Genomic DNA, 26,790 nt, shown 5'->3' on the forward strand with positions numbered 1-26,790 from the left:
GGGGGGGGCGGGGGAGGATAACATGCATACAGAGCAAGGGTGTGATATGCTCAGAAGCTGTGCTAGTGTAGTGTTTTATTGGAAAGAATGTTTGTAGAGAGCAAACCTTATAAAGAATTAAACAGATTCCCCTTAGGCCTCCCACATCATCTATGCACAGGAGAAGAGAAACATGATCAGAAATGCGTGATTGAAAACAGAATGTTACATTTCATATACTGACCACCACATTGTCGGTAACACTATGCAAATCTCCGTGTCAGTAAAGTTTGGTGTTCCTGGGAACATGCTTCTCCAGCAGTAGGAACAAACATTCAGGGACAGAGGCAGGTCCCTTGGAGAATGTGTCTATATTAAAGAGTGGTCAAGTCAACATAGGCTCAATATTTAGGTTTTACGGTAAAACAAACCCAGAGTTATTTATTTTACAAAACAGACCAACAGCAACATTTGTTTTTAAATTCCAATGAGAACAGTTTCCCACTGAGATCTAACTACCCCCCTACAGAGTTTGCAACCCAGATACTATGCTAACCTCTAAGGCCATCAGGGTGAAACTGACTAAAAACAAAAGTGAAACGAACCAGCTTGTTTCTCCTCCTCCAAGTGCAGAGAAATGCAAATAGTGAATAGAGTAGTTAGTTTACTCTGGGCTATTTAGAAATTCTCAGTTTTAATAATTGTAGGTGTTAAAAAGCCCTCCAGGTGGCTTATATTATGATTTTTGCCCTCACAGTGTCCCTTTAAACCTAAGATTATCAGCCCCTTCCAGCAAACATCCATCCCAGAAGAACAGGATTTGAAATGACAAGAACCTTTGAAAACTCTGAACCCTAGAATCAATAAATAAATTGTTACAGAGTCATAGCACCTTAACTAAATAGCCATCAAGCCCCCAAATACATGAAGGGGGAAACAGCGGTTTTGTAAACATCACACTGCTTTGTTGGTGCCCAGTGGCATGTCAGGACAGATGTGCTTTGTTAGATTCTTCCCTGGCCCTGTTTCCACCCAATTACAAAGAAGCAAAAAAAGTGTTTGTTACAAAATAGCCAATCAGCAGCACCTCCAGTAAAAATGTAAACCAATCAGAGGCAGGTTAAGTAATCCCCTGGTTGAGGTAAGTGAGAACAGAAAAGACTGACTAGATGAGAGAGCGAGAGAGATGAGAAAGCCCAGCATTTAAAAACAAAAAAACAAACAAAGTGATATGGCAGAAATTTTTCTACAGAAACTAACTTGATAGCCTAGTACAAAGAAAGGAATGTAATTACTAGAGTTCTCCATGAAGCATGATTGAGGAATTGCACTCAAGTGTATTAAAAATCATTCCTTTCTACAGCTTATCTGATATCTATTCCCTTACCTTTCAAGCACTCTTACCATGACAGAGACAATGGTCTCATCGTGCAAGAATGGAGTACTTCTTCATTCACATGCCATAAGGAGTGATTATCAATACAAGTATTGTTTCTTAGGGAAAATTTCCTGTGGTTTTATCATCTGAAGCTAAAAACCTGGACATGAATAATCCCTAAGTTCATAAAGCAAGATTACCAGTTTGCTTTATACGACAAACATCTCACCAGTAATTTCACTATTAGAACAGGCAGTTTAAGGTCCTTTTGTTTGGGAGAGAGGATTTGCCAGAGACGAGATGCAGTCCAATGTAGTATGGTCTCCTACCCTGGGGGGGGCTACTGCCTATTACACACTGTGAATCCCAGACACACTTGAGAAATTTGTCCCCCCAAAAAGGGTAACAAGAATTCAGCGTGGAGCTCCAGGGGCATTCTGCACAAAGGCCTCCGTCCTGACGTCGTTCCAGGAGGGCATCGCGCTGTGCACCCCCACTGGGTCAGCGTCTGAATTCTCTGTAGTGAGCCTCTGCAATTCCCAAGGCCTGGGAACCAGAAGCTAAAAGAAAACCCTGACTTGGTGCGTTAGACGATGAACATACAACCCTGTAGGACTCTCCCAATGAAACAGACTAACAAAATCCCCAGCAGAGGAGGAATGTGTTCCCCTCCAACAAACTTTCTGGAAACATCAAAAAGCCAAAGCAATTTTTTCCTTCAGTCCTGGGCTGTCCCAAAGGAAAAGCTACTTCTAAGGAGGGCAGCATCAACCAGTCCTGTGGAACGAGTCAGGCCATCAGATCCACAAAGATGGCATTGGCAGTGGTTTGTCCAAAGATGAAGGCTCCAAGCGTGACCATAAACGTCCCATAGCTGACCAGCACCCACCAGCTGTGAATAGAGAAGACAGGTCAGTGTGCAATGTCAGGCAAGGGAACCCACCTTGATACAGTGTCTGGCTGAACCCCGCCAATGGGAACCAACATCTGAATCATCTTGCGAAAAGGGAGGGAGAAATGGACGGCAAATTTGCTTTTTACCTGGTTGACCTGGTTTCCTGGATTTCAGAAAGTTTGGCTTGAATCAGGCATAGTCCTAGCAGGGAGGGAATGCAAACAACATGGAACATCAGAATAATCACAGTGATCAGCAGTCACAAGATTCCTGAGTAGAGAATTAAACAGCCACACCCAGAAGGCAGAGGAGTCAGGAATTTGAGAGAGAGACAGACAAGCCCTCTTTGTTTTTTCTTGACTTGTTCTAGTGAGAGAGAGGGAAGATAAGACACCCATCACCCTCCCAGCCTGGGAGGAGCAGCCAGACTGTGAAGAGCTGTCCTATCAGTGCTGCTACTTAATTAAAGGGATGGAGGAATTCCCTCTGCACCCCCTTCAGCATGCAGCCTTTCCTGTCCGGGAGCATGGAGGACACAAGAAGAAAGAGTCTAGAAGAAGAACGAACCGGATTCCCTTGCATGGCAGGAGACAGCACAATCAATCAGTACCACCAGGCCTTGCCCTCCGTCCCAAAATGTTGCATTTTATTGCCTTCTGAAAGGGAACCTAGGAAGGGAAGAGTTCCACCCCCTTTAGAAAGGTGTGCTAAGTGCCCTGCTAACCAGGTGGGGGGAGGGGCCCCTCCCACACCTCTCACCCAGCAAGTGTATTAAGTTCAGGACACTCCCCCCCTCTTCCCCCCCATGTAGATCCCACAATCACAACTCTGGCTCCACGGTGACTTACCAGTGTGTGGTACACTGTTAACGTCACATGGGCACAGGACCAGTCCTTTCCTCTATGCTACTTCTAATGATTTGGGGCCTTTTTTTTGGGGGGGGGGGGGGGAAGAAGAGGGGGAAGCCAGTGTGAACGGACTTTGGGCCTCCTTTGCTGAGAATTCAGCCCTTGATGTCTCCCTGTCCTTGGGGGGGGGAGGGGGGAGGGGAAGGGGGGAAGAGATAATGTTTTGTTTTCTGTGAGTGAGTGATCGATCGATCTTTTCCTGGAACCTTGCATCAAAGGGGCTGTACGGCGCTCAGCAAACTATGGCGCATGGGCGGCGTGTGACTCCTGGATTTGGGGAGGCTGGATGTGAATGCCTGAAGCTCCCTAGAAGTGCATTGGCACCTGGACCGTGGCCCTGCCCCCACTCTGCCCCAAGGCCTGCCCTCACTCCCCCCTCCCCAGCACCTCACCCTCGCCTCTCCCCCGAGGGGAGGAAGGAGCAAGGCACAGGGCAGGGAAGCCTTGGCGGAGGGGGCAGAGCCTCGAGGGAAAAGACGAGCAGGAGTGGGGCCTCAGGGCGGAGCCATGTCCCGGGTGCCCTTTCGGTGGCGGTGTCCCGAAGGCGGCGGGCCAGCGGGTCTCCAAAGGGAGATGCGCTGCATCCTGTTTGGGGAGGCTTGCCTCTGATCCCCGCCCACGCCATGGAGATGGATGGGCTATGGCGCCAGACAGCCTGTACCGATCTCCTAGTGGGAACAGATCTGGAGGAGAATGGATTCCTGGCACATAAACCTTCAGAGTTCCTGTGACGTGTGACCCCAGGGCCTATTTCAGCCACCCAATGAAACGCCGTGCTCATTGTTCAACAGGCTGGCTGCTTTCTGATTGGCTGCCGTGTCATTCCAACCCACGGAAAGTGGGGGCCGTACCCGGGAAGACGAAGATGAAGCAGGCAGCCAGGCCCCCGATGAGAGAGATGACTTTGCCGATATCTGGGATGAACAAGGCCAGGAGGAGAGTCAGGAGAAACCAGCAGACTGTCTGGAACACACGTCGGCGCCTCTCGCGGACCACATCTTCCTCCACCGTTTCCCCCTTGTAGCGTAGCCAGAGCCCCTCTAGCACGGCCCTGCGCAGGAGGCAGAGAGACGGGAGAATTGGGGGGCTCCCTACTGTGATCCCAGACCTCATGTATCAGATCCCAGCTTCGGGATTCCCGCACCATTGATCGGTTCCCAGGGACATAGGTACGTTCAGAACAGCAGGATCTCTAGTGGCCTGGGCACAGCCCAGCCTGTCCCTCGAAGACACCATGGCAGCCCAGGGAAGAACCAATCCATTCAGTCTGGAGCGCCCCATGATCCACCTCCAGGGGCACTGGAACGGGAGGCTAGGGAGCCATGCTCCCCATTTTTTACCAATAGTAAGGGCGAGCAAGCAGGGGGGCCACGGTTTGAGTGCCTATAGCCCCCCTACACACACACACACACTTTTAGGGCACTTCCGCCACTCCTGGCCACCTCCCACGCCTCTCACCTGCCGCAGAAGTGCAGGATGGGGTAGGACGTCAGCACACAGAGGATGATGAAGGCCCGTGCAATGGCAACGGGGACATCGTCGGAGGGGTAGGACAGCAGCACATCCTGGTCCACGCTCGCGCCAAATGTCAGGAACCCGCAGATCCCTGGAGGGGAAGAGAAAGCCAGGGGAGGATGCCAGCAGGGGCTAGGGGAAAGATGGGGCACAGGGATTTGGACAAAGGAGGTGGCTGGGTTTGTCCCTGGGGCCCAGGCTCTAGCTGGATCTGGGTCGGAGTGCCGAATGCACACAGATGACAGCAGCTCTTCGGCCGTGGTAGCTGCGGGAGAGTTTACAGTGACTCCAGCCCCAGGGTCTCTCTCTCAGCAGCTCTGCCCGAGGGGAAGCTCACAGCTTCCCCAACCAAAGTCTTTCAAGAGAACGTACTGCTGGCTGGGCCCCGTGGGCTGGCCAGAGAACAAGGGCCTTGCTCCTACCTGTCCCTGCGTAGACAAAGAGAGCGATAACCATGGCTGCTGTCACCACCGCTCCCCACGGCTTCACCTCGGGCCGCTTCATACTGTTGAAGACGGGCACGCTGCTCACGTGGCACTGCCAGAGATAGAAAGAGAGCATGCAAGGGGCTGCTGGGCCAGGCATTCTGTGCTCCAGGCAGGACCCATCGACACCAGCCTGATCATGGGAGAGGAAGGGGACACAAAGGCAGGCAGCCCCTCCACACACTGGAACATGTTAACAGGGAAGGTGACTGAAGCAGAGACCGTAACTGAGTTAAGAGACACCTGGATTTGTTTCTGGACAAGGGGAGCTCACCTCCCAGCTGTTCCTTGGGTTCAGTCTCATTTACCCACCCCGGATCCGTCCAGCACAAAGCCAGGCCGTGTGCTGGCAGGGAAACGCTTGGCTGTGAAACTGACACAATGGGAAATGTCACGGATGGCGAAAGCATCTCTCTCACTACTCAGCCCGATGGATGCCACTGCCCAGCAAGGAAAACAGGCCAGGGGGCGGGGCAGGGGACTGATGGAGGAGGACAGGAGAACAGCAAATATTGATGGCCTGGCTAAGTGACAGAATAACAATCTGCAAACACTGGGAGGGTGTGAACGTTCAGGAGTGTTATTCAGACCGAGGTAGGGGCATAATTTGGAGTACTGAAGTGAAATTAAAGGGACTCCCAAGGAAACATACTGAGCACAAGATCTCTCTCTCTCTGGCTGGGGAACAATCTCCCAAGGAAGTGGTGGAAATCCTGTTACTTGTGTCCAGTCTAGTTCTAACTGGCCTAACACTTGACAAGGTCTTGCAGGGAACAAGCCAGTTCTGGCCTCAAAAAAGGGACTAAGTGGAGCACAACAGGTCATCTCTGTCCTCAGCTTCAATGGTCATTTTAAGACTCTGTTGTTTTGCTGGCATCCTTCACTTTAGGGCTTTACCCCACATCAGTCTGAGGCCCAGGCAGGGGTATTAAAGCAAAGGAGAGGGGGGACCAAAATTAATCCAAAAGAGGGTCAGGAAATGGAGACAGATGGACATTTCCTGCTCCTAACTTGTCTTAAATCTCCATCGGCCCAGGTCTTCCTGGGAGCAGCTTTACCTGGAATCCGAAGCAGATGGTGGGCATGGCGTTGAACACGGCCATCCAGGAGGAGGGGCTGCAGAGAGGGAAATCACAACCAGTTCAGATCTAGCTGCCAGCGTAGATACTTGGGTTAATAGCAGATCTCAACAGCACATGTACAGTCACCCTCCAGACGGCATTTGCGGGGTGCACCAGGGCATGCTCATTTCATTGCAGTTCTGCACAGCGACTGGAGGCTTCCCCGCACATGCAGTGGTCAATGTTTTCAAAGGGCACTAGTGATTTTTGGGATGCCCCACTGGACACCTTAAAGGGCCCTGATTTTCACAAAGTGCTGAGCATCCACCCTCTCAAAGATCAGGTCCCTCTAAAAGTCATCTCAAGTCAGGCACCCCAAAACGGAGATACACCTCTACCCCGATACAACACGAATTCGGATATAATGCAGTAAAGCAGTGCCCCGGGGGGCGGGGCTGAGCACTCCGGTGGATCAAAGCAAGTTCGATATAACGCGGTTTCACCTATAACGCGGTAAGATTTTTTGGCTCCCGAGGACAGCGTTATATCGAGGTAGAGGTGTACTTGGAAAGTCACCAGCCACTGTTGAAAATCTTAGCCTGTGTTTCCCTCTTATCCCTGTTTAGTTTGTTCTGAAAATTCTCTATAAGGTACTAAGCAAATATAAGGGAGATTAGATTATCAGGCTAGATCTAAAATCTGTTTGACCACAGTATGGATGGTGGGTGCAATGCTACATAAGAAAATCATCATATTATTTGACCAACACAAAAAGGATAGCGGGGCCTTCTTTTGCGGCACACGTACAAAGGGGAATACTCGAGGGTGAGGTGGACAGAATTTAATCACCTAAAATGAAATTGGCCAGGACACTTGCAAAGAGAGGGAATTTTTAAAATGGCAACAAGTGATCAAAGCCTCAGTTTTAAGTCTCATCCAGAAGATGGCACAGTGCTCTAACACACAATGCCGGGACGTTGACTCAAAAGAGCAGAGTGCCATCTAGTGACCCATTAGCAGAGAAGAGAACCTAATTTGAAACACTACTGGAGACCAGTGAACCAAATCTCTTGTTCGCCCAGAAATGTGCCATAAAATACACCACTTTGTATCTACAGATAAATTTAACAAAGGCCAACAGCCTTTGCTTCCCCGTACAGCACAATATAATCCATTACATTTCATTTTAGCCAAATGGATTATACTTCCATTGTTTCCCTTCATTATTGATATTTGATGTTATTTGTTGTACAAGATTTATAACTATAGAAGAGACCTGTTCGGTATTTTGTCCATTGCCAGATTATTCAAAGCTGACCTGCCTGGAAAACACCCTATATTTTTGCCTGTTCTGAGTGACTATGTTAAGGTTTCCTCTCTAACCATTCGGAAATCCCAGCTTCCCCATAACATATAGCAGCTCTTTCTAGCCCTGATGGCTCATAAGATACCAGACTTTAAAAAACAAAACAAAAACCACATTATTCTCATTAGCCTCTTGCCTTAAAAGCTGTCAGAGCAAGAACCAGGGTATAACAGCTAAGAACCGGTTTAAGTATTCATTGCCTAGCCAGAATACTGACTGCTAAAGACTATGCTGGATTTCAAGTGGGGAAATACAAGCAAGGCAGCAGTGATAACAGGGATAGATGCTTGGTGGCACCCAAGGCCAGTGCTTGTCTGGTGTACCGGACATTTCTGCAGACTGTGTCATTTAAGAACCAACAGTGCGCTCTGTGCTGTACAAATCAGAGATGGACACAGTCCCTGCCCCAAGGTTCTTACAATCCTCCAGGACAAAATGCACTGGGAGACCCACAGGGAACTAATCAACTCTCCCATCCCGTAGAACAGTGGGACAGAGAAGGCACCTGGCTGGCATGAATCAGCGTTTACACACATTATGAAAGTGGATTTAATTTCCCTGTGGGGATTGGAATAGGAAGCGTCAATTAAAATATATTCATTTAAAAGTTTTAATTCAAAGAGTTCTTAACCATCCAGTTGCAAAGCAAACCCTCCAGAAGCAGCCCAATGGTGGGCTGTCTGCCTGAGCCTGCAGCCAGACCAAAAGAGCAGCTCTTGGAGACACGTAGACCGAACTCATTCAGAGTGGGAATGTATGACCGTTTGCATTTCAGCATCATTAGCTCTTTCACTGCTGATCAGAATCAGACAGCTGCTCTGGGACGGGAGGGGCAGGGATTTCTGGTATAGGGCCACCCCTTTATCTCCCTAATCTAACTTGGGACTTGATACAGCCTGGTTTTGAAGCATGCATGGGTGCCACTTTCACGTACCGTGTGGGGATGTGCCCTGGGGTAATCTCCTTGTCAGGCCAGATGTATTTGATGATGACGACAGCGGTGACATACCAGGTGCCAATCACACTCAGGGAGCTGCAAGAAAGAAAAGACTAGACAGATGACAGTGCTGCGCCTCGCCTTTGCTCACTCTTGCTCCTTGTTCGGAGCCTCGCTGGGGAGACTCTGGTGAGCCTGGATAGGGACATCTTCCAACGGCATCTCCCTTTTCCTGGTACATTCCCACGGTTCTCCCAGGGGACCCAGCTATGATATCCCACTACATCCCACCCAATTCTCTCTCCCTGACCCTAGCTCCTTCCAATCTCCCACCATCGCTACCATCAATCCAGCTCCTTCAGTGGTAGCCTTAGGATAAACCAGCCACCAATGGCCACTGATTTTCTAAACCAGAACATCTCCTGTTGTCTAGCCCTGCTCCAAGCAATTAGAGGACCTGGTGGTTAAAGCAGCAGACGCCTGTATATGCCTGTGCTCCCACTGCTCGCTCTGGGGACAGTGTGACATGCAAAGGAAAGAGTTAGCAGAGACAGGACACCTGCTTACCTATGGGACCATCTTCATTGTCCCCAGGGAGAAACCAGAGACACAGGGAACCCACTCCCGCCACCCCATTCTCCTACTACGACTTGGTATGGAAGAGCTGGAGAAAGGGGCGCTTGTGATATATTGCCTCAGAGACATAATTATACAATGCTTTTCATATGAGGCCCTGAAAGCACTTTACACCCCATGTTACAGGTGGGGAAACCGAGGCAAAGAGCAGTGAAGGGACTTGCCGAATGTCACTGAGTTTATTGGCAGAGCAGGGACTAGAACCCTGGTCTCCTTGATCCCTGTCCAGTGCCCTACTCATTGGGCTCTGCTGCCATCTTAGAACACAACTGAACACTCTGGTCAGACTCAATTGCCTGCCTCTTTAGCATCCTCCCACCCACAGTTCCAGTTCAGCTTTTCCCAGCCACCCACCTGGCGTATTTCTGGAAGCCAATCTCCTTTGGGATGGAGAGGGGCAGGATTAGGAGGAAGGCCGTGATGCTGATGGTGAACTTGCGGTCCGCGTACCAGTGGCTGCCACCTGCTCCCTGGGGATCCTTCACCAGCGCAGCAATGACTGGTGAGGAGACAAGGGTAGAACAGTGTGGTTGGGGCACAACCAAGCCCAATGCCAACTTCTCGCTAAAGGGCAGATCTCAAACCTGGGCCAGGGAACATGGGGAGGAGGAAGAGGAATGGAAGCTGCTCTGAATCAGAGGCAGGGAGCTCAGAGACCCCAGCTCTGGCAGTTCAGCCCTGGGATGCTGGAGGGTCTGGCGAAAGGAACCCGACACACTGCAAGTCTGTGTGGTAGTCATTCAGGGCATCCCCTCCACCTGGCTCCTGAGGGCTGCCGGGCCCAGCACAGGCTGCCAGGATGGGGCACAGAAAATGCCCGTCACCTGCAGAGAAACAGGCTCCCCTCTGCGCCACGCCCTCCCCCAACTGTAACACCCTCCCCTCCCTCTCAGGGGGCTGGCCCAGGGCCGGGGCAGCCCTGAGCACTCACTCTTGTCCTGCTGGTCCCCGATGATGATGAGGAAGGCGATGCAGGTGCCAAAGGTGTAGACGGCGATGGCGACCTCACAGAGCACGCCAGGGACCTTGCCGCACACAGCCCACACCACTTCCTGGTACGTGCGCTCGTTGCTGGCCCGCGAGCAGTAAGCCAGGATCACCAGCCCACCGATAATGAACACCAGCAGGGACTGTGGGCAGAGCAGGGCAGTCAGAGCTCTGGTGCCTCAAGCCAATGGCCCAGCCCACCCAGACAGATAGGCCGAGCCCGGGGCCTACCACCTGGCTCTGGAGCAGTGAGTGGGATCATTTGCTAGGATGTCTCCTGCAGGGAACCCCAGGCCCCCACAGCCTCTCCCCCAGGGCTGCCCGGCTCACCATCTGCAGCGCGATCCCTGCGGCCACGCCGCCCGCAGTGCTGAAGGCTGCAGGGAAGTTGAGCAGCCCAGCCCCGAGGGCAGCGTTCACCACAATGAAGACGGCCCCGAGGGTGGAGGTGGTCCCCGCTCCGGGTCTCTGCCCCTCGTCGCTCTTCAGCCCGGTCTCCACATTGGGGCTCTGCAGTAGCCTTGCCCGCTCCCCGGCGTCCGCGCTCCAGTCCCAGTCTCCGTACTCCCTGTTGATCCCCACATTGTGCTGGGCCATTTCCCCGTCCGGCCGCGCGCTGACCGCTCTCTGCGTCTCTCTAGTGCCTCATCACCAGGCCAAGACCTCAGGCAAAGGGAACACCAGCCCACATCGACTCCATCTGGCCCCAGCCTCCAAGGTGTCACAAAGCAGGCAGACCCATATTCCTGCTACGGTCACAGGTGGCCTTGTCCAGGGGTTGCCAGGCACAGAGTTCAGGCTACTTTACTGCACCTAGAAGAGGAGCATCACCATCAAGCACGGTGGATAAAAATCAATTATTAAAATAAAACAAATCAGATTTTTTTTTATAAAATGCTTTTTGAGGGAAAAAACCTATCTAAAGATAGTTTTAATTACGGTATCTTTGAGCTAGAATGTATCTCATCCTGGAATAGGGATTATAAATTCTAATTCTATAGTATGAGACAATATAAACCTCTACTCGATATAACGCAGCCCGATATAACATGAATTCGGATATAACACGGTAAAGCAGTGCTCCAGGGGGGCGGGGCCGCGCACTCCGGCGGATCAAAGCAAGTTCGATATAACGCAGTTTCACCTATAACACGGTAAGATTTTTGGGGGGTTATATCGGGGTAGAGGTGTATCATGTATCATGTAATGTTTAAGAAAAGTTTTGTAAATGAGTTCCGATTTTATGGGGTTCCAGGGCCTTTTGTATAGATTATTTAGGTTAATCTTTCTATCTACCAATGGGACTCAATGCTCAGTCTAGAAGATACCATCAGAGATGCTTAATTTTGCAGTTCTCAAACTGTGGATTTGTGTCTCCAGAGATAACATGCTTGTTAATAGCAAAAATGGCTGTGTTTTTTTTTTTTAAGTTTTAATATTTCATTTATCTATTTTAGTTAAAAACAATTTTAACAAAAACAAACCTGATTTTAAAAAACCTGAATGTTTAACTAAATTCAAAAATTCATATAGTACTTTAACAAAATAAGCATATATTTGTTGTTCAAGAAAAAAAATCCAGAATACAGAACGTTGTTGTTTTAGTTAAATAAAACAATTTAAATGTCTGTCTGGTGATGTTCTCCTCCTCATACACCATGGCAAGAAAATCCTCCAAATATTAATGATTAACCTGTTGAATTGGAGATAAGTATGAAGTCATTGGGAGGTGAACTATCTGCTTCAATTATTTTTGGTAAATGAAATAATCATTCATTCTCTGATATAGCTGTAAAATTAATCTGAAAAGTTTTCAAAATAAATCACTTAAAAAATGGATAGGGTGTACCTTCTAAAAATGAAACCTCTCTCTGAGTTGTGAAGAATATGTATCAAGGTTATAACAATCAACACGAATGTACTTTTATGTAGAAATCCATGATTAAATCGAGTCTTCCTGATTAGTGATTTAAATCAAATCCACACCGCCATCAAGTGTATATGAAAATCAGGCTAGACACAGCTGGCTTGCTGGACCAACACTCCTCTTGTACTCTACCTGCTGCTGCACAACTTAACCTCTCATTTAAATATGACACTGCATCCTGGGCGGGTCGTAAGCAGTGGGAACTCAATCTGGGACCTTTGGTTCTTACAGTTTGACCCTCTGCTGCCTGAGCTAGACAGCCCAGCTCTACTGTCACCTGCGATAAGGATTTTTGCACGCCGTCACCACAACTGGTCATCTTTGTCTCAGCTGACAGACCCAGGGGTGGGACAGACAGAAAGAGAGCTCCTGTCTCTGAACAATTGGCCCCTCTACGTCAGAGTTGAGGCACAGTGGGTGAGCCGCTTGCACTGCTCGCGTGGTCTATGCTGCACCCGCCGTGTGGCTTTAGAGAACTTCAAGCCGCAGGGCTGTGAAACTGTGTGCGTGTGTGTTTGAATTAATTTTAGTGACCAGGCACCCCCCACACACACACACGGCTGTATTTCAAAGCCAACTTCCTTATTTCCAACCCACATTTCTGCAAACACGGCAAAAGCCCTTGTCCTCCTTTGGGACAAAGTTCAGGGCAAGACTTGAAGAGCTGCCAGTTGAAATGACAGGAGCGCAGAGCCAAGCAGAGGGAGCACCTCAGGACGCCCCACGTGTCTCCTCTGCTCAGCAACCGCCCAGGGCTGCTGCGCTCTCCCCGCCCCACCAGAGTTACCTGCAAGGGGGGGCGGGGGCATGGGCTGAGGTCTGTCTGTCTCCCGCTGAGCCTCTCCCACGGCATGTTTGGCTGCTCTCCCTGGCAACGAGGCCCGGGCAGGGAGCAGGAGGAAGCCACTTTTCACGCTGGCTGAAGCTGGCCACTCCGGGTTGCTGACTCTGTGCACCGCAGTGGCCTGAGAGAGCACCTGGCTGGGGCAGCGGCCTGGCCCACCGGAGCCTGGCTGCTGGGTACAGGGACAGAGCGAGCCGGAGTTCCCCCTCCCCCTGGCACATTTCCTGCTCAGTCAGACCCTGTCCCCAGCAGCCAGGCCGGGGTGGGAAGCAGAAGGGGCGGGGTGGGGTGGGGCAGGGCCACCCCCTTTCCTCCCCCCGCCTCTCTCTCAGGCAGCCATCAGGCTGCACAGAGCTGTGATCCAGGGCAGCCAGCATGGAAAGTGCCTCGCCCCGGCTGCCAGGGACTCACCCTCTCCCTCACCCCTGGCAGGCCAAGCAGAAATCTGGAGGGGCACTTCACTCCACATCCCCCCTCTCCCAGGCATCCTCTATGGCTTCTCACACTCATCACAAAAGGACACCACAAAGTCATTGCTAGGTTGGGGATCCCCACCCTTGTGTAAGATCCTCAGCTCTGGAGCTCAGAGATGCACAAGTCTATGAAATCCTCCCCTTACGCTAAGAGCTATTGCCGGTGCTTAAAGGGAACACGCAGAAGGTAGTGGCAAGAGATGAGACTGTAAGCTCTCTGGGGCAGGGAGCATCTTTTTGTTCTGTGTTTGTACAGCACCCAGCACAAAGGGGCCTGAGTTCACGTCTAGGGCTCCTAGGTGCTACAGTTCACAATAATAAAAGAATAATAAAGAGAGATTATACCCTTGTTTGCTTCTGTGTGCTGAGGAAAGGAGGCCTAAAAGGTCTATTTTTCCATTAGAAATGCAGATCTTGTTTTCCCATTTCTCTTGGAAGATTCTATGAACTGGTCCTCTCCAAGTACCAAGGAAGTAAAACTTGATTCATTGAAAGAGGAAGTGATTTTTATTTAGACTGTTTAAAATCTTTTGGGTTTTGCTAATACCGCTAAGTCAAATACCCGACACACAGTTGGGAGGAAAGGCATCTTTGTTCAAGCTGCAACTTCTCTAACCCCTGAATCATGGGTTGAGAAAGCTGCCAGTCTGTTGCTGTAGGTCCTCCAAAGATCTCTCCAGCAAAAACAAGGAAAAGAAAAATTAAAACTCCCCAAGGGTTAAAAAGTAGGAAAGACAAAGAAAAAAAAAAAAATCAAGAGGACACAAATCCAGGTTACTTTTAATCACAGAAGCATTACTCACATGTCTGCACTGGTTGCTTTGTCCCCAAAGCTCTGTTTACAACTGAGGTACACTAATTACAAACTGGTCATGATGCAGAGAAGCAGCTTGAATTAGGAGTTGGACCTCATTTTTCCTCCCTTCCCCAGCAAGGAGGGCCTTTATACTGTCCTTCATCAGTCCCACTATGCACAGTTACTGGATTAGCTCTTATGAGGCAAGAGATACTTCCCTCCTTCCACCACAAAACAGTAATGACACCAATTGGTGCAATTCAGAGCTCCACAGTGTATTTATTCAGCTCATTTTAGTGCTGATCAGGAAGCCGGGAACATGCAGACAGGAATGAGGAGCAGACTGGAGTTTGCCCTATCATGGGATCATCAACTAAGACCCAAGCATTAGTAAAATAAGCTACCAGCTTTGTCATCCAGGATCTTACTCAAAGTATAACTCAGCCATGCAGCATCAGCATTATAGCATGGGATTAGAGAAAACAAACCTAAACCATAAAATTAACAGGCCAGCAGTATTTGCCTCAAACCTGTTAGTGGCTCCTGATCTCTTGGGGAAGCAGTTAAGTACTGAGTCAGGTTAGACCCACATAAGTGACTTGGGAAGGGCTCTATGGGGAAAGAGGATCCTGGTTGTGGGCTGAGCATTCTTGTGGGAGGAACCTGAGGAGCAGTCACACCTGGGGGAAGGTATGAGTTGCTCTTTATAACCTCCCCATTGTTTTCTTGGTTAACAAGGAAAGTGGATGTCTTCAAACACTACATACAGCGTGGAGCACTTTTGAGCAGCAGGTTGAGAACAGCATCTCCTCACACAGTCCTGAGATTGACGTCAAACACCTCTGTATGATTACTGAGCAAGTCACCCTTCCAGGGTGAAAGCCATCTGAGGGCATACATATCCAAATTCATAAATAACTTCTAATCTACTACGTAGTTAACTAGTGGAACTCACATGTACAGGACAGCACTGAGATAGATATTTTTCTTCTGAAGCTTATTAAACTAGATCCATACCTGGGCAAGAACCAGGGTAGGGTAACTAGGAAGTAGTAATAAGGGTTATCAGTCAACGTTTATGGGTATGAAACAGATTGCCATCTAGGGTCTAGATAAAATTTCCCCCCAGGGCCAGGTTCCAATTATTGCAATAGTCATCCAGTGAGTTGACCTAGCAAAGCAGATTCCCTTGCCTTGTATACTGCAATATCCATGCTGGCAGCAAACTTCATAATGTCAGGAATAAACGTTCTCCAGTCCCGACTTATGTCACACTAAACCCTCAAATAGCATGGCGCAGTCCATCAGGTGTAGTAGAGGGTATCAGCCCCTCCTATGAAGCAGGTGGCATCTGTCTCTGCTTACAGCCAGGAGGCTCAAACTTCATTGGACCTAGATGGCTAGTCACAGAACGATTCCTATGACTCCATCTGGAAGAACGACACTGCCTGCAGAAACTTTTAAACCCTTGCTTCCACTGCAGAGCTTCCTTGTGGGGAGTCTACCCCTGAAATCTGCTAACCGCAGGGACACTGTAACCAGGAGAAAGACTCTTAGCTCCATGCCCTACCGTCTGCCACTGCTGACCCTCAGTCACAGCACAGCCAGGCCACATGCAGCCTGCAGTAGGAAAACGCCAGCCAGGCAAACAACAAACCACCTTTCGCACACCAGCGTGAAAAAAGAGCAGACCCACTAGCATAGAAAATGGGGACAAAAGACTGGGGAAGGGCAAGCCGAGAGCCTGCACCAAGCACCTCACAGGGAACAGTAATCCTCATTTTATGGTGGGTGCCGGGATGGTTAAGGTCCACTGTCCACAGCGGGCAGCTCCACCATGGGCCCTACAGCAGCATCCATGGCTGCGGAGGTGTCACATGGGTGCCTCCACAGAAGCGTGTGGGTGGCGGTGGGTTTCCAGGGCTCTATTTCAGCCCCGAAAGGGAACTGATGAACATATAGCTGCTAGAGAGCCTGTTTAGCCATCCCAGATGGGGAGGAGGCCACTACCTGAGGGCTCCTGTACTGATGCCTACAAGGGGATGGGAAGAAGGGGTGGGCTAGGGAGCCTGTTTTGATACCCATCTCTGCAGTGGGAGGGAAAGGAGGGCTCTAGCATACCGGGGAGTTGGTGCATACGGGCACCGAACCCCTCTCTGCTGGCCATTGGGGCCGGGGACTCCTGTGCTCATTAATCCACCAGCCCCCCCCAGCCCAGCCACAAAGCCCCCCCGGAATCGCACAGCCTCCGCCCCTTACTCCTACCTGCGGAACGGGGACAAAAAGCCTCCCACGGTCCCACTCCTGGCTCTGGGCACCGGCTCCGAGCTCCTTAGGGAGCTGATTCAGCACCACGTGCAACCCAGCTGGCGTCACCCGGCGCACAGCAGGCTGGGAACTGTAGTTCTCTCCCAGCCACATCTGGGTCCCAGCTGCCTGCCTGCCTGCTCGCTCCCTCTATGAGTAATTTCCTGTTTGGTAACTCAGCATTAACACGCAGCAAGATTTAGGTTTTCCTTCTCCATTTCAAGGCCGTGAGGGTTCCCACCAGGTCAGCACAATTGTACAAAGTTTTCCACCTTACCAACCTAGCTTCCTCCATCCAGGGCAATAAACAAGGCACCACAGCAAAACAGGTTTCAGATCTTGCCACACAGTTGTTTGCTGAGGCTTTGTATTCGTAGGATCAGGTTCTTCAGAGGTGGAAGAGACTAATTAGCGTAGGCCAGCTCCTTACCGACAAACACCTTGCCTAGAGGCTGATCTGTGAGGCACGGTGGGTGGGGGCGGGGGGGGGGGGAGAGAGGAGAAGATGGTTATTTTTCAGACCAAGTAAAATATTTAAATATGTAACTGACCCTGCACACACTTAGGGCTTGGCTACACTTGCAAGTTAAAGCACATTAAGTCAGCCCCAGGCACCCTAACTCCTGAGGTGCCCACAGTGGCAAGGCACATAGAGCGCCCAGACTCCGCGGCTGGAGCGCCTCTGGTAATCCACCTCCACGAGAAGCATAACGCTTGCTACGCCCCGGCTGGAGCACCGCAGTGCCAGTGTGGACACCCTGGTCTATTGATGTGCTCTGATTGGCTCCAGAAGTGTCCCACTATGCCTGTTCTAGCCACTCTGGTCATTACTTTGAACTCTACTGCCCTGCCCCCAGGTGACCAACTGTCAGACCTGCCCTTCAAATTCTCTGGGAATTTTGAAATCCCCCTTCCGGTTTGCTGAGCCAGGCGTGGAGTGCTCTCAGCGCACCTTTCCAGGTGACCATGCCTCCCTGCGCCAGGCGATCCCCAGTATGGAGCAATGGCGAGGTGCTGGAGCTCATCAGTGTTTGGGGGGAGGAAGCCGTCCAGTCCCAGTTGCACTCCAGCCGTAGGAATTACGATACCTTGGGGCAGATATCAAGGGCCATGATGGAAAGGGGCCATGACCGGGACACACTGCAGTGCAGACTTAAAGTGAAGGAGCTGCGGAACGCCTACCACAAAGCGCGGGAGGCAAACCACCACTCCAGTGATGCCCCCACGACCTGCCGTTTCTACAGAGAGCTGGACGTGATACTTGGGGGCAACCCCACCTCCACTACGAAGACCATCATGGACACTTCAGAGACCGTAGCAGCACAGAGTTCAACAAGACAGGAGGAGGACAGTGGGAGCGAGGGTGCTGAGGAGGACAGGGGCCCAGAGCCAGAGGGCGGCCTGGCATCTCTAGATGCATGCAGCCAGGAGCTGTTTTCAAGCCAGGAGGAAGGTAGGTAGCCAGTCCCAGTGGATGGTGCTTGGGGAAGAACAAACAGCAGAGGAAATGCCCAATAAGTGGCTTTTATTTTGGGAAGGTAGTTGTTCAGTGCAGGCTCTTGGGGCGAGGAGGGTTAGGGCTGCGTGTGCATGCCTAGATGCGGAATAGGGTGGTGATGTGCTCTTTCACATCGCCTCAGTGATCTTTTCAAAGGTCTCATGCAGAAGCTGGGCAATCCGCTTGCGCAGGTTCCTTGGCAGAGTTACTGTGCTCCCTGTCCTAGTAAGGCTAACATGTCCGCGCCACTGTGCTGTGAGGGGCGGGGGGACCATTGCTGCACACAGGCAAGCTGCATATGGGCCAGGACGGAAGCCGCATTGTAGTAGAAGACCCTCCCTTGCTTCCCAGGTCACCCTCAGCAGCGAGATATCTTCCAGGATGAACTCATCCTGTGGAAAATGTGGGGACAGTGTTCAGTATAGAGGCCCCCTGCAGCTGTTGGCTCTCCCCAAGGCACAGAACCCCAGAGGACAGTACGGCCGTGAAACAGTCAGTCCCCCTTGACCCTGTGCTTACTCACCATTTTGGGGCTCCTGTGGGTCATGTGCGCTCGCTTTGGGACGGGCAATTTCTGCTATTGTGTACACTGTGCTTGTCTTTAAGTATGGCCGAATCATTGCTCTGTCTGGTGTGAACAATGCTGCCTCTGTTAAGTGTTGCATTTTGGCTTTACAGATGCAACCTTGAGATCCCAGCCGTCCTTGTTATCAACAGCCGAAAGACTACAAAGAATCGGGAAGTGTCCCCGAAGCAGCAAAGAGGATCTGCTGCATGAAGCTTCATGCAGCAGTCCCTTAATGAAAATCAAAAAGTGCAGGAGTGGCGGGAGACTGAAAGGAGGCTCTGCCAGCAGAATGCAGATCACCGGCACCAAAGCACTGAGCGGCTGCCAAGCAGAATGGAGCACCAAGCGGACTCAATACAGGTGCTCGTAGCAATGCAGATGGAGCACATCCTCGCCCGCCCCACCTCTAGCCCTTGTCCCCAAACTCTTTCCCTTGTGCCCCCATGTCACTGCCAACCCACTTCCCCCAACATCTGGTTTCTTATCGCCACCAACTGCCTCCAACACCTGTAGCTTCACCACCCAGCCCTGCAAACCATGATCCTTACCCACTGCACTCAACCATCACCATGCATTTTAGCCAGCCTGAAGTGCAGGACTAATTGCATGGCACTCTAGACAGGAAGGCTGAGTATGATGATAGGACACACGCAAATCTGTGATTGTCCCATTCCCCACCCCGCCCCCTTCCCTCCTCGCACACAGCACAGATGTGTCATGTCCTTTCTGTTTCCCAAGCAGTTGTGTTTCTTTTCAATATATAACTTTTTTTGGCCTTGAAAACATTCTTTATTGCATTAAGTAAAAGATACTGTAGCCCAGGAAAGCAACAGGTACTGCAAGTCAGTGCATCATACGTGGCAAACACAGATGCCTACTAGCCCTGCCATGCAGGGCACTAAACATTACTGGTGACTTTCAGCATCAAATTGCTCCCTCAAGGCATCCCTAATCCTTGCAGCCCCCTGCTGGGCCCCTCTCATAGCCCTGCTCTATGGCTGTTCAAATTCAGCCTCCAGGTGTTGAACTCACAACGCTGGGTTTAGCAGGCCAATGCTCAAACCACTGAGCTATCCCTCCCCCAGTGCCATGGTCCATGCCTGAGTGAAGCTTTCACCCTTCCCTTCACAAATGTTATGGAGGGTACAGCATGTGGCTATACCCGTAGGGATGTTGTAATTGGCCAGGTCCAGCTTCCCATACAGACAGCACCAGCAGCCCTTTAAACGGCCAGAAGCACACTCAACAGTCATTCTGCACTGACTCAGCCTGTTGTTGAACCGCTCCTTGCTGCTGTCAAGGCTCCCTGTGTAGGGTTTCATGAGCCACAGCATTAAAGGGTAAGCGGGATCTCCAAGGATCACAATGGGCATTTCTACTTCCCTTACGGTGATCTTGTCATCTGGGATAAAAGTCCCGGCCTGCAGCTTCCTGAAGAGGCCGGTGTTCCGAAAGATGCATGTGTCATGCACCTTTCCAGACCAGCCTGTGTTAATGTCCACGAAATGCCCATGGTGACCCACAAGCGCCTGAGAACCATAGCGAAATACCCCTTCCGATTTATGTACTCGGAGGCTAGGTGGGCTGATGCCGCAGTTAGGGAAACCCATTTGTGCAAAGCCAGCCACAATGTCACGCACATTGCCCAGAGTCACGGTTCTTCTGAGCAGGATACGATTAATGGCCCTGCAAACTTGCATCAACACGATTCCAATGGTCGACTTTCCCACTCCAAACTGGTTAGCGACCAATCGGTAGCTGTCTGGAGTTGCCAGCTTCCAGATTGCAATAGCCACACGCTTCTCCACTGGCAGGGCAGCTCTCAATCTTGTGTCCTTGTGCCGCAGGGTGGGGACAAGCTCAGCACACAGTCTCATGGAAGTGGCTTTCCTCATCTGAAAGTTCTGCAGCCACTGCTCGTCATTCCAGACTTGCATGACGATGTGATCCTACCACTCGGTGCTTGTTTCCCGAGTCCAAAAGTGGCATTCCATTGTGGTGAGCATGTCTGTGAATGCCACAAGCAATCTCGTTCGTATGCGTTACACGAGTCGACATTATTGTCAGACGGGGCCGGTGCAAGGAAGTTTCGCGCCCTAGGCGAAACTTCCACCTTGCGCCACCCCCCCACCCAGCTAATCCCACCCCCAGCCCCCCGTGGCAGCCCCCCACCCCTCCCACAAGAGGAGCCCCCCCCCGGCAGCTAACCCCGCCCGCCGCCACCCGCCACACCTGGGGAGCCCCCCTCCATGGCAGCTAACCCTGCCCGCCGCCTGGGGAGCCCCCCTCACCCGCAGAAGCTAACCCTAACCGAGGAGCCCGCCCCAGCTCACCTCCGCTCCGCCTCCTCCACTGAGCACGCCGGCGCCACTCTAATTCTCCTCCCCTCCCAGGCTTGTGGCGCCAATTGGAGGAGAATTAGAACAGTGGCTGTGTGCTCAGCAGAGGAGGCAGAGTGGAGGTGATCTGGGGCGGGGAGCAGTTCCCCTGTGCACACACACACCCCCGTTACTGCGGGCGGCCCTCCCCGTGCCCCCCCCACCCCAGCTCACCTCCACTCCACCTCCTCGCTTGAGCGGGCTTTTAGGCGCCCTCAACCACTAGGCGCCCTATGTGGCCGCCTAGTTCGCCTAGTGGTTGCACCAGCCCTGTCGTCGGACTCCTCACTGTCACTTTGCAGCTTAAGGAGTAACTCGACTGCAATTCGTGACCCATGAGCATATTCCTCACAAGTTCAGGATCCATTCCCGCAGACCGAAAGGGAAGACGGAGCATGCAGTACAAAAAACATTGAAAGATGGCACCAAATGTGGACGGAAGCACAGGGATTGCTGGGAGGCGAAGCGATGCATCACGGGGCGTTGGGACAGGACCCAGAATGCCCCACGACCTCTTGCCCCCTTCCCACAAGCCACAGCGCCAGAATGGGAAGAGGCGCTCTGTGGGATAGCTGCCCATAAGGCACCGCTCCCAGTGCCGCTGCAAGTGCCGCACATGTGGCCACGCCACTGCACTTGCAGCTGACAGTGTGACCACACGGCAGCGCTTTCCCTGCTGCGCTCTCCGAGGGCTGGCTTAACTCAAAACGCTCTACATGTGCAAGTGTAGCCATGCCCTAAAACACGTAACTTTCATCACATGCATCCACTGGCTTTAATGCAATGACTCACACGAGTAAAATTATTCATGTTTGCAGAATTAGACTCAGTTGAAAACTGATAGCCATGGCAGAAGCAAGTGCTCTGCGCCTCTTAGGCATTGGCCCTGTTGTTTGTTCTATCCTTTCCTGTTGCAGCTGGCCCTGGGCCTGATCCCCTGTAGCTTATGTGACCCGTTACACCAGCACAGAGTGTAAAATGCCACCATAGGTGCCAACTTTCCCCAGTGCCGGTGGATGCTCGGGCCCCCCCGCCCCTGGCCCCACCCCTATTCCATCCTTTCCCCGCCCCTGACCCTCCCCCATTCCAACCCCTTCCCCAAAGTCTCCGCCCCTTCCCTGCCCCTACTGGACTCCTTCCCCAAATCCCCGCCTCTTCCCCGAGCATCCCGGGTTCCCCCTCCTTCCCCCCAGCGCTTGCTGCGCAAAGCAGCTGTTTCGCGGCGCAAGCACTGGGAGCCAGGGGGGAAAAGGCGGGCACACGACGCGCCCAGGGGAGGAGGCGGGGTGGGGGAGCAGGGAGCTGCTGGTGGGTGCAGAGCACCCACCAATTTTTCCCCGTGGGTGCTCCAGCCCCGGAGCACCCACGGAGTCGGCGCCTATGAATGCCACTGGCTCAGAGTGGAATTGTTCTACTCTTGCTTTTCACAGGTATAAATGACACAAGGTGCAGGGCAGTGGTGAATGATCAGATCCTTGCCACTTCCGTTTTTCCACACATCCTGTCAGCTTTTATTCCCCTCCGAATCTGCCTTGAAGTCTTTCCGACCAAGGCTGGAAATCAGCTTTATAGATGCGTGTATGTACAAGTAAGTGGCCTTGATGCTTTCTCTGCACAGATCTCTCACACATCACTGACCATCTCTCGTGAGGAAGGCAGAGGCTGGTTTTCATGAGCAGAGGAGGTGCTTCTGTAACAATCTATTCCCATATAGCCCCCCCACAGCTAATCACGTACAGGAGGCCTTTTGCTAGGGTGACCAGACAGCAAGTGTGAAAAATCAGGACGGGGGTGGGGGGTAATAGGATCCTATAAAAGAAAAAGACCCCAAAATCGGGACTGTCCCTATAAAATTGGGACATCTGGTCACCCTACCTTTTGCCAAGGCTTCTGTTTGTTCTCTGAAATCCCTGCAACATTAATAATTTGTTAGGGGTCAGACAGTTTGAAAACACCCTCTGGTGGCTAAAAATTAAACAAAACCCCTTAGGGCTGCTCCACACCCAGTTTGTATTTTACTTTAACTAAATCCAGTTGAAAACTGATAGCCTTAAAACAGTACACCGCTGGTCTGGATTCAGCTATACCAGTAGAGAAGTGCTTCTATTGGTATAGCTTATTCCTATAGAGAGAGTTTCTATAAGCTTAGAGGAAACCCAGTTTTTATTTGGTTATATATGGCATGAATAAATACAGATTGACAGATCCTAGCGTGCAAATGTATCATCTTATCTGACAGGGATAAATCATGCATGCAAATCATGCATCAAAGTCGTGAAATGGGCTACAAACGCAATAAAAATAAGATATTCAAAAGTTTAACAAATTGGGGGATGCAGGGGGACACCTTAGTCGCTCCTTGCCTAGGGCCATCGGCAGTGGGTATAATAGGCCAGGGAAGGTGTTGGGGCAGTGGGTTGCGGTCTCGGGGGGGAGGTAGGGTGGGTGGGGGTCTCACGGGTGTTGGGGCAGTGGGTCGGGGTCTTGGGGGATAGGGTGGGTGGGGGTCTCACGGGTGTTGGGGCAGTGGGTCGGGGTCTTGGGGGATAGGGTGGGTGGGGGTCTCACGGGTGTTGGGGCAGTGGGTCGGGGTCTTGGGGGATAGGGTGGGTGGGGGTCTCGCGGGTGTTGGCGCAGTGGGTCTGGGTCGGGGGGAAAGGGTGGGTGGGGGTCTCGCGGATGTTGGCGCAGTGGGTCGGGGTCTTGGGGGATAGGGTGGGTGGGGGTCTCACGGGTGTTGGGGCAGTGGGTCGGGGTCTTGGGGGATAGGGTGGGTGGGGGTCTCACGGGTGTTGGGGCAGTGGGTCGGGGTCTTGGGGGATAGGGTGGCTGGGGGGTCTCACGGGTGTTGGGGCAGTGGGTCGGGGTCTTGGGGGTTAGGGTGGCTGGGGGGTCTCATGGGTGTTGGGGCAGTGGGGTGGGAGTTTCAGGGGGGTAGGGTGGGTTTGGGTCTCGCGGGTGTTGGCGCAGTGGGTCTGGGTCGGGGGGAAAGGGTGGGTGGGGGTCTCACGGGTGTTGGGGCAGTGGGTCGGGGTCTTGGGGGATAGGGTGGGTGGGGGTCTCACGGGTGTTGGGGCAGTGGGTCGGGGTCTTGGGGGATAGGGTGGGTGGGGGTCTCACGGGTGTTGGGGCAGTGGGTCGGGGTCTTGGGGGATAGGGTGGGTGGGGGTCTCACGGGTGTTGGGGCAGTGGGTCGGGGTCTTGGGGGATAGGGTGGGTGGGGGTCTCGCGGGTGTTGGCGCAGTGGGTCTGGGTGAAAGGGTGGGTGGGGGTCTCGCGGGTGTTGGCGCAGTGGGTCTGGGTCGGGGGGAAAGGGTGGGTGGGGGTCTCGCGGGTGTTGGCGCAGTGGGTCTGGGTCGGGGGGAAAGGGTGGGTGGGGGTCTCACGGGTGTTGGCGCAGTGGGTCGGGGTCTTGGGGGATAGGGTGGGTGGGGGTCTCACGGGTGTTGGCGCAGTGGGTCGGGGTCTTGGGGGATAGGGTGGGTGGGGGTCTCACGGGTGTTGGCGCAGTGGGTCGGGGTCTTGGGGGATAGGGTGGCTGGGGGTCTCACGGGTGTTGGGGCAGTGGGTCGGGGTCTTGGGGGATAGGGTGGCTGGGGGGTCTCATGGGTGTTGGGGCAGTGGGGTGGGAGTTTCAGGGGGGTAGGGTGGGTTTGGGTCTCGCGGGTGTTGGCGCAGTGGGTCTGGGTCGGGGGGAAAGGGTGGGTGGGGGTCTCGCGGGTGTTGGCGCAGTGGGTCTGGGTCGGGGGGAAAGGGTGGGTGGGGGTCTCACGGGTGTTGGGGCAGTGGGTCGGGGTCTTGGGGGATAGGGTGGGTGGGGGTCTCGCGGGTGTTGGCGCAGTGGGTCGGGGTCTTGGGGGATAGGGTGGGTGGGGGTCTCGCGGGTGTTGGCGCAGTGGGTCGGGGTCTTGGGGGATAGGGTGGGTGGGGGTCTCGCGGGTGTTGGCGCAGTGGGTCGGGGTCTTGGGGGATAGGGTGGGTGGGGGTCTCACGGGTGTTGGCGCAGTGGGTCGGGGTCTTGGGGGGGAGGTAGGGTGGGTGGGGGTCTCACGGGTGTTGGGGCAGTGGGTCGGGGTCTTGGGGGATAGGGTGGGTGGGGGTCTCGGGTGTTGGCGCAGTGGGTCTGGGTCGGGGGGAAAGGGTGGGTGGGGGTCTCACGGGTGTTGGCGCAGTGGGTCGGGGTCTTGGGGGATAGGGTGGGTGGGGGTCTCACGGGTGTTGGCGCAGTGAGTCGGGGTCTTGGGGGATAGGGTGGGTGGGGGTCTCACGGGTGTTGGGGCAGTGGGGTGGGAGTTTCAGGGGGGTAGGGTGGGTTTGGGTCTCGCGGGTGTTGGCGCAGTGGGTCTGGGTCGGGGGGAAAGGGTGGGTGGGGGTCTCGCGGGTGTTGGCGCAGTGGGTCGGGGTCTTGGGGGATAGGGTGGGTGGGGGTCTCGCGGGTGTTGGCGCAGTGGGTCGGGGTCTTGGGGGATAGGGTGGGTGGGGGTCTCACGGGTGTTGGCGCAGTGGGTCGGGGTCTTGGGGGGGAGGTAGGGTGGGTGGGGGTCTCACGGGTGTTGGGGCAGTGGGTCGGGGTCTTGGGGGATAGGGTGGGTGGGGGTCTCGGGTGTTGGCGCAGTGGGTCTGGGTCGGGGGGAAAGGGTGGGTGGGGGTCTCACGGGTGTTGGCGCAGTGGGTCGGGGTCTTGGGGGATAGGGTGGGTGGGGGTCTCACGGGTGTTGGCGCAGTGAGTCGGGGTCTTGGGGGATAGGGTGGGTGGGGGTCTCACGGGTGTTGGGGCAGTGGGGTGGGAGTTTCAGGGGGGTAGGGTGGGTTTGGGTCTCGCGGGTGTTGGCGCAGTGGGTCTGGGTCGGGGGGAAAGGGTGGGTGGGGGTCTCGCGGGTGTTGGCGCAGTGGGTCGGGGTCTTGGGGGATAGGGTGGGTGGGGGTCTCGCGGGTGTTGGCGCAGTGGGTCTGGGTTGGGGGGATAGGGTGGGTGGGGGTCTCACGGGTGTTGGCGCAGTGGGTCGGGGTCTTGGGGGATAGGGTGGGTGGGGGTCTCACGGGTGTTGGCGCAGTGGGTCGGGGTCGGGGGGAAAGGGTGGGTGGGGGTCTCGCGGGTGTTGGCGCAGTGGGTCGGGGTCGGGGGGAAAGGGTGGGTGGGGGTCTCGCGGATGTTGGCGCAGTGGGTGGGGGTTTCGGCAGGATAAGGGTGGGTTCAGGCCTAGAAGCTGTTCCCTGCCCGGAATCGCCCGGACCGAGCCGTGTGAACGTTGATTGCGCGGTTTGGTCCTTGCGCCGCGCCGTAGCCGTCGCCATGGAGACGGGCCTAGCGGCCTGACCCAGGCCAGCGCACGGGAGGCGCCTGGAGCCACCGGCCTGGCCCTGAGCGCGCCCCGCGGGATGAGGCAGGAGCGGGGTGCCCAGAGCCGCCTTTCACTGCGGGGAGAAGGTGAGGAGCGGCCGCGGCCCGGGGAGCGGGGTGTCCCGAGCGGTTCCCGGCTGCGGAGGGCGGAGCTGAGGCAGGGGCAGCCCGGCCCGGCGGGAACCTCCGCTTGCGGGGGCTGGGCGAGGAGCCGCGGCCCGAGAGCCCCAGGGGCCTGCTGCGGGTGTGGGGACTCGGGGTGCAGCGCCCCCCTCGCCCCGCCCCGCCCTTTGTCAGGCGAGCGCCGTGCGCCGGGCTGCAGCGGCTTCCTTCGCCCCGCAGCCCTGGCGTTGTGGTGCCCACCTTCGCGTTGCCAATTCCGGGGGGATGTATTCGTGGAGATTTCGTCACATGACATCATCTTTAATTAAAGATGGATCTTCAATTCCTGGCGACTCCAGGCCCATCCTGGAGGGTTGGCAACCGTAGCCCATGTCCTCCTTCCAACCCC

The 26,790-nt window shown here is 53.6% G+C and overlaps 2 protein-coding genes across 8 annotated transcripts in view; one reads left to right on the plus strand and one right to left on the minus strand.

Annotated features, from left to right (window-relative positions):
* Positions 1–386: 386 nt before the first annotated feature.
* SLC38A7 (solute carrier family 38 member 7) lies at positions 387–16,536 on the minus strand. Its single transcript, XM_054049401.1, has 11 exons — positions 16,453–16,536; positions 10,478–10,960; positions 10,092–10,290; positions 9,515–9,659; positions 8,522–8,620; positions 6,219–6,276; positions 5,098–5,212; positions 4,619–4,766; positions 4,012–4,211; positions 2,399–2,453; positions 387–2,249 (listed from the first exon to the last, which is right to left on the minus strand). Exons 2-11 carry the CDS (start codon positions 10,742–10,744, stop codon positions 2,147–2,149), a joined length of 1,389 nt encoding a protein of 462 aa, XP_053905376.1. The 5' UTR covers positions 10,745–10,960; positions 16,453–16,536; the 3' UTR covers positions 387–2,146.
* A 9,708-nt stretch (positions 16,537–26,244) lies between these two features.
* ZDHHC1 (zinc finger DHHC-type containing 1) overlaps positions 26,245–26,790 on the plus strand; it is a 55,082-nt gene continuing 54,536 nt past the window's right edge. For all 7 annotated transcript variants that reach the window (XM_054049103.1, XM_054049101.1, XM_054049104.1 and 4 more), the window contains exon 1: positions 26,245–26,366. The gene's annotated coding sequence lies outside the window, so the exon portion shown is untranslated. The remainder of the gene's footprint in view (positions 26,367–26,790) is intronic.

Source organism: Malaclemys terrapin, chromosome 14 (assembly GCF_027887155.1).
Source record: "Malaclemys terrapin pileata isolate rMalTer1 chromosome 14, rMalTer1.hap1, whole genome shotgun sequence".
In the NCBI taxonomy this organism is placed as follows: Eukaryota; Metazoa; Chordata; order Testudines; family Emydidae; genus Malaclemys; species Malaclemys terrapin.